Genomic DNA, 12,683 nt, shown 5'->3' with positions numbered 1-12,683 from the left:
ACTCCCAACTTAAGAGCCAGTAAATATCTTCAACAAAATGATAGAAAATAACTTCCCTAACCTAAAGAAAGAGATGCCCATAAACAAACAAGAAGCATACAGAACTTGAAATAAATTGGACCAGAAAAAAAAATTCCTCCTGTCAGATGAAAGTCAAAACACCAAATGTACAAAACAAAAGAAGAATATTAAAATCAGGAGTGGAAAAAGGTCAAGTAACATATAAAGGCAGAACTATCAGAATTACATGAGACTTTAACCAGTGACTATGAAAGCCAGAAGATCCTGGGCAGATATCATACAGACCCTAAGAGAACACAAATCCCAGCCCAGGCTACTGTATCCAGCAAAACTCTCAATTAACATAGAAGGAAAAACCAAGATATTTCATGATAAACCCATCAATAAACTAAATTCCCTAATAAAAACATAGACTAACAGACCAGAGATGTAAAGAGGACCCAACATTTTGCTGCATAGAGAAAACACATCTCAAAGACAGACACTACCTCAGACTAAAAGGCTGGAAAAAACTTTGCAAGCAAATGGTCCGAAGAAACAAGCTGGAGTAGTCATTTTAATATTGAATAAAATCAACTTTTAACCAAAAGTTATCAAGAAAGATGCGGAAAGACACTTTATAATCATGGAAGCACATATTTCACCCCACACATAATAGAAGGAGATTTCAACACCTCACTCTCATTAATGTACAGATCATGGAAACAGAAACTAAACAGAGACATAGAGAAACTAACAGAAGTTATGAACCCAATGGATTTAACAGATATTTATAGAACATTTCATCCTAAAACAAAAGGATATACCTTCTTCTCAGCAACTCATGATACCTTCTCCAAATTGACCATATAATCGGTCACAAAACAGGCCTCAACAGATACAAGGAGATTGAAATAATCCAATGCATCCTATAAGATCACCACAGACTAAAGCTGGTCTTCAATAACAACAATAAAGAGAGAAAACCAACATATACATGGACATTGAACAATGGCCTACTCAATGATAACTTGATCAAGGAAGAAATAAAGAAAGAAATTAAAGACTTTTTAGAATTTAGTGACAATGAAGGCATAACATACTCAAACTTATGGGACACAATGAAAGTATGGCTAAGAGGAAAACTCATAGCTCTGAGTGCCTCCAAAAAGAAACAGGAGAGAGCATACATTAGCAAATTGACAGCAAATGTAAAAGCTCTAGAACAAAAAGAAGCAAATGCAAGAGGAGTAGAAGGCAGGAAATACTCAAACTCGGGGCTGAAACTGACCAAGTAGAAACAAAAAGGACTATATAAAGAGTAAACAAAACCAGGAGCTGGTTCTTTGAGAAAATCAACAAGAGAGATAAATCCATAGCCAGACTAACCAGAGGGCACAGAGGGTGTATCCAAATTACCCAAATCAGAAATAAACAGGGAGAAATAATCTTAGAAAGGACTGAAAGAGCTTGAAGCGGCTCAAGACCCCATATGAACAACAATGCCAACCAACCAGAGCTTCCAGGACTAAGCCACTATCCAAAGACTATACATGGACTGACCCTGGGTTCCAACCTCATAGGTAGCAATGAATAGCCTATTAAGAGCACCAGTGGGAGGGGAAGTCCTTGGTCCTGCCAAGACTGAACCCCCAGTGAACGTGAGAGTTGGGGGGAAGGGTGGTAATGGGGGGAGGATGGGGAGGGGAACACCCATACAGAAGGGGAAAGGGAGGGGTTAGGGGGATGTTGGCCTGGAAACCGGGAAGGGGAATAACAATCAAAATGTAAATAAGAAATACTCAAGTTAATAAAGAGCCCAGGGTCAGTCCATGTATAGTCTTTGGGTTGTGGCTTAGTCCCTGGAAGCTCTGGTTGGTTGGCACTGTTGTTCATATGGGGTCTCAAGCCCCTTCAAGCTCTTTCAGTCCTTTCTAAACAGATACCAAGTACCAAAGTTAAATAAGGATCAGATAAACTATCTAAACAATCCTATAAATCCTAAAAAAAAAAAATAGAAGCAGTTCTTAAAAGTTTCCCAACCAAAAAGAGCCCAGGACCAGATGGGTTTAGAGCAGAATTCTATCCAACCTTCATAGAAGACCTCGTACCAATACTGTCCAAATTATCCATGAACTAAAAACAGAAGGAGCACTACTAAATTCCTTTTATGAAGCCACAATTAGGCTTATACCTAAACCACACAAAGAAAGAGTACTTCAGACCAATTTCCTTTATGAATATTGATGCAAAAAATCCTCAAAACACTTCTCACAAACCAAATCCAAGAACACATCAAAGTGATCATCCATCATGATCATGTAGGCTTCATCCCAGGGATGCAGAGATAGTTCAATATATGGAATTCCATCAATGTAATTCCCCATATAAATAAACTCAAAGGAAAAAACACATGTTCATTTCATTAGATGTTGAGAAAGCATTTGACAAAATTCAACACCCCTTCATGATAAAAGTCCTGGAAAGAATAGGAATTCAAGGCCCATACCTAAACATAGTAAATGTAATATACAGCAAACCAGTAGCCAACATTAAACTAAATGGAGAAAAACTTGAGGAAATCCCACTAATATAGGGGACTAGGAAAGGCTGCCCACTCCCTTCCTACTTATTCAATATAGTACTTGAAATCCTAGCCAGAGGAAACAGACAACAAAAAGGAGTCAAAGGGATACAAATTGCAAAGGTAGAAGTCAAAATGTCACTGTTGGCAGATGATATGATAGTATACTTAAATGACTCCAAAAGTTCGACCAGAGAATGACTAAGCCTGATAAACCACTTAAGCAAAGTGGCTTTGTATAAAATTAACTTAAACAAATCAGTAGCCTTCCTCTACTCAAAGGATAAACAGGCAGAGAAATAAATTAGGGAAATGACACCATTCACAATAGTTATAAATAAAAAATACCTCGGTGTGACTCTAATGAAGCAAGTGAAAGACCTATATGACAAGAATTTCATATCTCTGAGGAAAGAAACTGATGACGATCTCAGAAAATGCAAAGACTTCTAATGCTCAAGGAATGCAGGATTAATATACTAAAATGGCCATTTTGCAAAAAGCAATCTACAAATTCAATACAATCCCCATCAAAATTCCAACTCAATTCATCATAGAGTTAGAAAGAGCAATTTGCAAAATTCATTTGAAATAACCTAAAACCTAGAATAGCAAAAACTATCTACAACAATAAAAGAAATTCTGGGAGAATCACCATCCCTAACCTCAAGCAGTATTACATAGCAATAGTGATAAAAAAATAACTGTATGGTATAGGTACAGATAAAGGCAGGTAGATCAGTGGAATAGAATTGAAAGAAACCCACACACCTATAGTCACATGATATTTGACAAAGGAGCTAAAACTGTCCAGCGGAAAAAAGATAGCAGTTTCAACAAATGGTACTGAAGGTCAGCATGTAGAAGAATGTAAATCAACCCATTCTTACTGACTTGTACGAAGCTTAAGTCCAAATGGATAAAGGACCTCAACCTCAAACCAGATACATTCGAACTAATAGAAGAAAAATTGGGGCACATGGGCACTGGGGAAAATTTCCTGAACAAAAAACCAATGACTTATCTCTAAGATCAAGAATCAACAAATAGGACCTCATACAACTACCAAGCTTCTGTAAGGCAAATGACACTGTCATTAGGAACCAATAGATTGGGAAAAGATCTTTACCAATCGTACATCCAATAGAGGGATAATATCCAATATATACAAATAACTCAAGAAGTTATACTCCAGAGAGCCAAATAACCCTATTAAAAATGGGGAACAGAGCTAAACAAGGTATTCTTAGCTGAGGAATATTGAATGACTAAGAAGTACCTAAAGAAATGTTCAACATTCTTAGTCATCATGGAAATGCAAATCAAAATAACCCTGAGATTCCACCTCATACTAGTCAGAAAGGCTAAAATCAAAACTTAGGTGACAACAGATGCTGGAGAGGATATGGAGAAAGAAGAACACTGTTGGTGGGATTTCAAACTAGTACAATCTCTGGAAATCAGTCTGGACTTTCCTCAGAACATTGGACATTGCACTGCCTGAGGACCCAGCTATACCACACCTGTTTATATCCCCAAATGAAGCTCCAAACTACTACAAAGACACATGCTCCACTATGTTTGTATCAGTCTAATTTATAATAGCCAGAATCTGGAAAGAGCCCCAATGTGATAAATAACTTCAGCAATGTGGCCGGATATAAAATTAACTGAAATAAATTAGTAGCCTTCCTTTATGCAAATGATAAATGGACTGGAGGAAAAGGGGGACACAACTCCCTTCACAATAGCCACAGATGATATTAGATATCTTCGTGCTACTCTAACCAAACAACTGAAAGATCATTATGATAAGAATTCAAGAAAGAAGTGAAAGAAGACCTCAGAGACCTCAGAGACCTCAGAGATCTCGGAGACCTCAGAGATCTCCCATGCTCATGGATTGGCAGAATTAACATAGTAAAAATAGCCACCCTACCAAAGGCAATCTACAGATTTAATGCAGTCCACATCAAAATCCCAACACAATTCTTCAAACACATGGAAAAAGCAATTATCAAATTCATCTGAAAAGTCAAAAAATCCAAGAGTAGCAAAAAAACAATTCTTAACAATAAAAGAACTGCTGGGTGAATCACCATCTCTGACCTCAAGCTCTACTGCAAGGCAGTAGTGATAAAAAGTGCATGGTATTGGTACAGAGACGCAAAGGTTAATCAATGGACTAAAATTGAAGACCCAGAAATAAAACCACACACTTACATACACTTGATATTTGACAAAGAAACCAAAAATATACAATGGGGGGGGGGAGCATCTTCAGTAAATGGTGCTGATCTAACTGGCAGTTTGTATGCTAAAAAATGAAAATAGACCCATATTTTTCACTATACACAAAGGTCAAGTGCAAGTGGATGAAGGACTTCAACATAAAACTAGACACACTGAATCTAATAGAAGAGAAAGTGGGAAAGAGCCTTGAACTTACTTTCACAGGGGGAAAATTGCTAAACAGAACTCCAATGGCTCACTCTAAGATCAAGAAACTGGAAAATTTCTGTAAGACAAAGGGCATAGTCAATAAGACAAATCAACATCCTACAGATTGGGAAAACATCTTCACTAACCCCATATCTGATAAAGGGCTAATATCCAAAACACATAAAGAACTCAAGGAGCTAACCACCAAAAAAACAAATAACCCAATCAAAAATGGGGTATAAAACTAAACTGACAATTCACAACAAAAGAATCTTGAATGGCAGAGAAGCACCTAGAGAAATGTTCAAAGTCCTTAGTGATGAGAGAAATGGAAATCAAAATGACCTTGTGATTCTACTTTACACCAGTCAGATGGCTAAGGCCAAAACCTCAGGTAACAACACAAGGTGGTGACGATGTGGAGAAAGAGTGACACTCCTCCATTGCTGGTGGGATTGCAAAATGTTACCACCACTCTAGAAATCTATTTGGAGTTTCCTCAAAAAATTGGAAATAGACTTACCTAATGATCCAGAAATACCAGTCTTGGGAATATACCCTAAAGATGCTCCACCATGCCATAGGGGCACATGTTCCACTATGTCCATCGCAGCCTTATTTGTGGTAGCCAGAAGCCAGAAACAACCCAGATGTCCCACGACAGAAGACTGGATACAAAAAATGTGGTTTCTTTACACAATGGAATACTACTCAGCTATTAAAAATGAGCACATCCTGAGTTTTGCAGGCAAATGGTAGAACTAAAAAATATCATCCTGAGTGAGATAACTCAGACCCAAAAGGACATACATGGTATGTTTTCACTAATAAGTGGAAATTGGGGGGGGGGGATTTACAGAATACCCAAGATACAGTCCACAGAACTCAAAATTTCAACAAGCTTAAGGATCCAAGAGAGAATGCCTCAGTTCCTCAGAACCACAAGGGAGGAGGGAAGGAGGGACAGAGGAAGGAAAGGAGATGAGGGGAGCATGATTTAGTACTGGGTGGGGAAAAAGGACTGAAGCCTTGAGGGCTAGCACAAAGAATAGAAACAGGGAACTTCAGGACATAGGAAGTGGGGAGAATTCTCCAGAATGTACCAGAGACCTGGGAAGTGAGAGACTCTCAGGACTTAAAGGGAAGGACCCTAGATGAAGTGCCCTACAGTGGAGAGAGGGAACTTACTAAAACCAAATCCAGCATAAAGACAGGGCATCAAGTGAGGGGTGGGATTGCTATCCCACAGTCAAAGTTCTGACCCATAATTCTTCCTGTCTGAAAAAAATTGCAGGGATGAAAATGGAGAAAAGCCTGAGGAAAAGAAGGTCCAATGACAGGCCCAAAGTGGGATCAGGCTCAAGGGAAGGCCCCAAGACCTGCCACAATTACTGAGGCTATGGGGTGTTCACAAAAAGGGACCTATCATGACTTCAGACCTTTTCCCCCACCCAGTACCAGATCATGCCCCCCCTCATCTCCTTTCCTTCCTCTGTCCCTCCTTCCCTCCCCCCTTGTGGTTGCTTTCTTCCCTCCCAAGTGGAACTGAGGCCCAACAAAAGACCCAACAAGCAGCTGAAAGAGTCAGATGCAGATATTTGCACTGAACCAATGAACAGAAGCTGCTGACTCCTCTGGGTGAATTAGGGAAAAGATGGAAACTGAGGCAACCCTGTAGGAGGACCAGCAGCCTCAATTAACCTGGACCCCTGAGACCTCTCAAACCCTGGATCGCCAAACAGGCAGCATAAACCAGCTTAGATGAGGCCTCCAACACATATACAGCAGAGGACTCACAGGTCTGGGTTCAGTCAGAGAAAAAAGTGGAGCCCTCAGGAACTTTAGAGGTCTTGAGGTGTGGGTGGGGTAGGGGACATATTTGTGGAGGCAAAGGGGGGAGGAGTTATGGAATGTGGAACTGTTCGGGGTCGGGGGATGTGTACCAGGACTGGAATAAAATCTGGAATGTAAAAATATGTGAATAAAAAATATTTAAAATAAAACCCAGGATAGTGAAAAATATTCTCAACAATAAAAGAACTTCTACCCCTGACTCCAAGCTGTATAACAGAGCAATTGTGATAAAAACTGCATGGTATGATACAAAGACAAGCAGGTAGATCAATGGAATAGAATTGAAGACCCAGAAATGAACCCACACACCTATGATCACTTGATCTTTGACAAAGGAGCTAAAACCATCCAGTGGGAAAAAAAAGATTTGACAACTATTTGTTGTCAACAAATAGTGTGGGTTTGACCGGATTTCAGCCTGTAGAAGAATGCAAATTGATCCATTTTTTTCACCTTATACAAAGTTCAAGTTCAAGTGGATCCAGAACCTGCACATAAAAACAGATACACTGAGACTAATAGAAGCCAAAGTGGGGAAGTGCCTCAAACACATGAGCACAGGAAAATTTCCTGAACAAAACACCAATGGCTTATGCTCTAAAATCAACAATAGACAAATGGGACCTCATAAAATTGCAAAGCTTCTGTAAGGCAAAGGACATGATCAACTGGACAAATTAGCCACCAACAGATTGGGAAAAGATCTTTACCAATCCTATATTCTATAGAGGGCTAATATCTAATATATGCAAAGAACACAAGAAGTTAGACTCCAGAGAATCAAATAACCCTATTAACAAATGAGGTATAGAGCTAAACAAAGAATTCTCAAGCTAGGAATATTGAAAGACTGAGAAACACCTAAAGAAATGTTCAACATTCTTACTCATCAGGGAAATGCAAATCAAAACAACCCTGAGATTCTATCTCATACTAGTCAGAATGGATAAGATCAAAAACTCAGATGACAGCAAATCCTGGCATGAATGTGGAGAAAGAGATACTTTCCCCCATTGCTGGTGGGATTGCAAACTGGTACAACCACTAGGGAAATCAGTCTGGTGGCTCCTCAGAAAAGTGAATATAGTACTACCTGAGGAACCAGCTATACCACTCCTCCTCATATACCCAAAAGATGCTCTAATATATAAAAAATACACCTGCTCCAATATGTTGATAGCTTTCTTATTTATAATAGCCAGAAGATGGAAAGAATACAGAGGTCCTTCAACAGAGGAATAGATACAGAATATGTGGTACATCTACCTGATGGAGTAGATGTTTAGAGCAGAGACTGAAGGAATGGCCATTCTGAGCCTGCCTCACCTGGGGATCCAGACCATATACATATAGCCACCAAACCCAGACAATTTTGTTGATTCCAAGTGCATACTGACAGGAGCCTTAAATAGCTGGCTCCTGAGAGGCTCTGCCAGAGTATGACAAATACAGAGGCGGATGCTCACAGCCAACCATTGAACTGAGAACAGATTCCCCATTGGAGGAGTTAGAGAAAGGATTGAAGGAGCTGAAGTGGCTTGCAACTCAATAAGAACAACAATACCAACCAACCATAGTTCCCATGGATTGAACCACCACCCAAAGAGTACAAATGGACAGATCCATGGCTCCAGCTGCATATGTAGCAGAGGATGGCCTTGTTGGGCACCAATGAGAGGAGAAGCACTTGTTTCTGCCAAGTCTGGATCCACCAGTGTAGGGAAATGACTGGGAAGGGAGGTGGGCAGGGGTGGTTAGGTGGGTGAGGGAACACCCTCATAGAAGGAAGGCTTCTATAAGGAGGGATGGGATAGGGGGTTTATGGACGAGAAACTGGAAGAAGGAATAAAATTTGAAATGTAAATAAAAATGTCCAAAAAAAAGTAAACAATGACTTCATGAAATTCTTAGACAAATGGATTGGAACTAGAAAATATCATCCTGAGTGAGGTGAACCAATCACAAAATCATACATGCTATGTAATCACTGATAAGTAGATATTAGCCCAAAAGCTTCAAATACCTAAGATACAATTCATAGACCACATGGGGCTCAGAAAAAGGAAGACCTAAGTGTTGAATCTTCAGTCCTTCTTAGAAGGGTGAACAACATATTCACAGGAGGAAATATGGAGACAAAGTGTGGAGCAGAGACTTAAGGAAAGGTCGTCCAGAGACTGCACCACCTAGGAGTCCATCCCATATAGTCATTAAATCCAGACTCTATTGCAGGAAGGCCAGAAGTGAATGCTGACAGGAGCCTAATAAAGCTGTCTCCTGAGAGGTTCTACCAGATTCTAACAATTACAGAAGCTTGCACTCAACCATTGGACTGAGCACTGGGTCCCAAATGGAGGATTTGGAAAGAGGACTGAAAGAGCTGAAGGGGTTTGCAACCTCATAGGGAGAACAAAAATATCAACCCTCCAAACTCATCAGAGATCCCAGGGATGAAACCACCAACCAAAGAGTACACATGGAAGGACCCATGACTCCAGCCACATATGTATCAGAGGATGGCATTCTCAGGTGTCAATGGAAGAAGAGTCCTGTGAAGGCTAGATTCCCCCATGTAGAGGAATGTAAGAATGGGGAAGGTAGTGAGTGTTGGGGAAGCACCCTCATAGAAGCAGGGGGAGGAGAGATGGGATAGTGAGTTTATGGAAGGGAAACCAGGAAATGGGATAACATTTGAAATGTAAATCAATTAAAATGTTAATTAAAAGAAAAATTAACATACCAACAGTGTTTAGAAGATATTTGAAGTGTTTGAAGATATTGCCAGCTCAGCAACAGGAAAAATTTGATGGGATCAAGACACTACTCAAATATTTTGTCACTCCTATGCCAACTATATGGCTACTTAAGTTGTTGCCTGTTGATTAAATACTAGTGCTATATTCCAGGGTTCCTAGCAGTTTCAACCCCAATCACTGTCTCTACTTGAAGAAAATATTCTTATTGCAAATTATGATGTTTCTGCTAAGTGTTTTGATGACCAGGTCTCTAATATTTAATGAAGCATAAGCCTTGCTGCTAACAGAAAATTTCAACAATGAAATAAATATCCACTCAATTATGTAGGCATCTTCTAAGCATTGACCTGATAATTTATATCAGTGAACAGTGTTCTACCAGCCCACGGTTAAGCCTTCATTTCTCTAAATCTTTTTTTGAAATTTCATGGAACCTATATCTCTAAGTGGTTGTTGTTTCATGTGGTGTGGTGTGGTGTGGTGTGGTGTGGTGTGGTGTGGTGTGGTGTGGTGTGTGTTGGGTTGGGTATGGTCAGGTTGGGTTTTTAAAACAGAAACATAAACTCACCTGAATCCAAGGAGAACTCAGAATCTCTACATTTTCATTTAAGATGTCTATTAGGGCAAGAAATTCCTGATCTTTATAATCAAAACGATTCTGGAAAACAATGGAGCAGATGACATTGCAAGGAGCACAGCCCAGGATGAAGGTGGGATCACAGGGTACACCTAAAGGATTGGGAACAATTATAAAACGATACTGAAATATATATGTGTGCACAAAATGATATCTCTTAGCAGATAAAGAAACTGATGATAATTTAAGCAAGTCTTACCCACATATGGTCTGATAGACATAACAGTATGGACTACACCTCTGTACCATTTTTACATTTATTTAAGTTCATTGACCTGGCCTGCTATCTAAGTCATGAATTTAAGTATGCTCAGTTCTATTTTCATACCTCTATTGGCTGGCCTTTCAAACAAGGTGTCTGCTCTTTTACAAAGAGGAAAAAGACTGCAAATCTTTAGCAATCCAAAGCTAGAAGTTAGTCATGTCTGTTTGTCAAGGCTCTAAACAACACAATACAAAGATGAATGGGGATGGAAGGCAATATGGATCTGGGAACATTTTGGGGATGAGTATGATCAAAATGCACCGTACAAACTTCTCAAAGAACTAATAAAAATGAAAGAGAAAAAACATTACCCTCCAAAAAGTGGGGGGGGGGGATATGGAATTCTAGAAACACTTATATGTAGCAGTTAAAAGATTCATGTCTTTAGCCAGTAGGATATAGTAAATAGAGATTGTCAAGTTCATGTATTGGGAAAACTAACATGAAAATGAAAGGCATCTATGTTATACGACATGAAAATTATATAAATAGGTATTAAATATAAAACTGATTTCTTAGAGCAAAATTAAGATGAGAGCCTTTATTTGATGACAATCTTGATTTGAAAGATGTCCCCAAAAAGAAAGAAAACAAAAGTAATAAATAGATAAAATTTTAATTCTTTCTTTTATTTCAAAAACTCCTTATAATTTCCCCCCATTTAAAGGGAACTAAATGTCTAAGTTGCTTAATATTGATTATCATTGTGACAGGCTCTCATATCACAAGGAAGAAGAGCTTCTAGACATACCAGTGGAGTGGGAAGACCCATCCCATTGATTAGCACCATTCCATAGGCTTAGGTCCTGGACTTCATAAATTGAAGGGAGTTGGCTAAGCAGGACCACTTTTTCATGATTATACTTCATATTTATTTATATTTTTATAAATTATTTTATTTATTAACATTCTAAATGTTGCCCCTTCCTGTCCCCCTCTCAAAGTTCTTTACTCTGTTTGCCTATAAGAGTGTGCTCCCCTACCCACCCTCCCTGCTTACACCCACCTACCCCCACCTCAACCTCCCCAGCATTCCCCTTCCTTGGAGTATCAGGTCTGTACAGGATTAAGCCCATCCTCTCCCACTGAGGCCAGACAAGGTACTCCTGTGCTACATATGTGCCAGGGACCATGGAGTAATCAGGAAGTGATTCAAGTTCCCCTTCTGTGAAATTCCACCATGATAGATTATAACCAAAAACTATAATCCCAAATTATTCTCCTTTGGATGCTTTTGTCAGGTATTTTATTATAGCAACAGAAGTACCTAAAATGTCCATCATCATTTAACATTATTACATTTTAACATTTGTGTATTGTTTGAGGAGGACTTTATAATCAAATCAATAAAAGACGTAGAAAACTTGAAACCTAAAATAAAAATAACTTGAATTAAAAGTACTTTGGAGAAGGGGAATGGGAGGGGATAGGCGACTTAAGGGAAAGGGAATAACATTTGAAATATAAATAAAATACATCCAATTAAAAAAAAACAAAGGAAAGAAATCTGCCCCCAGTGCCAAAGAAATTATACAAAAAAAAATTAAAAATCGGCTTTTTTATAAGTACTTTGAATAAATATTGGGATGTTAGATAATAAGAAATTGAGTTAATCATTCAAATTTGATGTACATTAAACAATATAGCATTGTCGGAAATATTCTCTCAATAAATATTTTGTTATGTCAAAGAACAAAATAAACTTTCCTAAAGAAGCATGGATGTATGTGTGACTCAGAATAGAAATCTGACTTTTTTCTCTTCTGTCACTTAATGTGAAAGACAGCATTTCAAAACCAGGTCATGTTTCATTGTGACAAGTACTTAAAAACTTTCTAAACCTGAGAATGAAAGAAAACAATTATTGTTATAAATTTGCAATGCCTAATACATCAAATAAAAGGAAATGAGATAAATACATGAAGATAGAGCCAATAATGAAACCTAGTTATACCAACCACTGATATTGAGCATTGATGTTTAAAATCATATACATTTATTCAAAAATATAAATCAATAGCATAAGTAATTTATTCTAATTTTTATAAGTTGTGCTATTATTTCAATAGAACATAAACTGATAAATCTTTATTAAGATAAGCCATGCAAAAAAGTGTTACACAGCAAAATTCTATCAGAATTTTA

The 12,683-nt window shown here is 38.4% G+C and overlaps 1 protein-coding gene across 2 annotated transcripts in view; it reads right to left on the bottom strand.

Annotated features, from left to right (window-relative positions):
* The window catches only part of Cyp2c66 (cytochrome P450, family 2, subfamily c, polypeptide 66), a 94,794-nt gene that overhangs the window by 48,517 nt on the left and 33,594 nt on the right, over positions 1 to 12,683 (bottom strand). For both annotated transcript variants that reach the window (XM_087609343.1, XM_087609339.1), the window contains exon 4: positions 10,205 to 10,365. In XM_087609343.1, coding sequence (XP_087465469.1) covers positions 10,205 to 10,365 — 161 coding nt within the window. The remainder of the gene's footprint in view (positions 1 to 10,204; positions 10,366 to 12,683) is intronic.

Source organism: Rattus norvegicus, chromosome 1 (assembly GCF_021556685.1).
Source record: "Rattus norvegicus strain SHRSP/BbbUtx chromosome 1, alternate assembly SHRSP_T2T, whole genome shotgun sequence".
NCBI lineage: Eukaryota > Metazoa > Chordata > Mammalia > Rodentia > Muridae > Rattus > Rattus norvegicus.
Note: the sequence above shows the minus strand (reverse complement) of the source record. Positions and strands in the feature narration are given on the sequence as shown.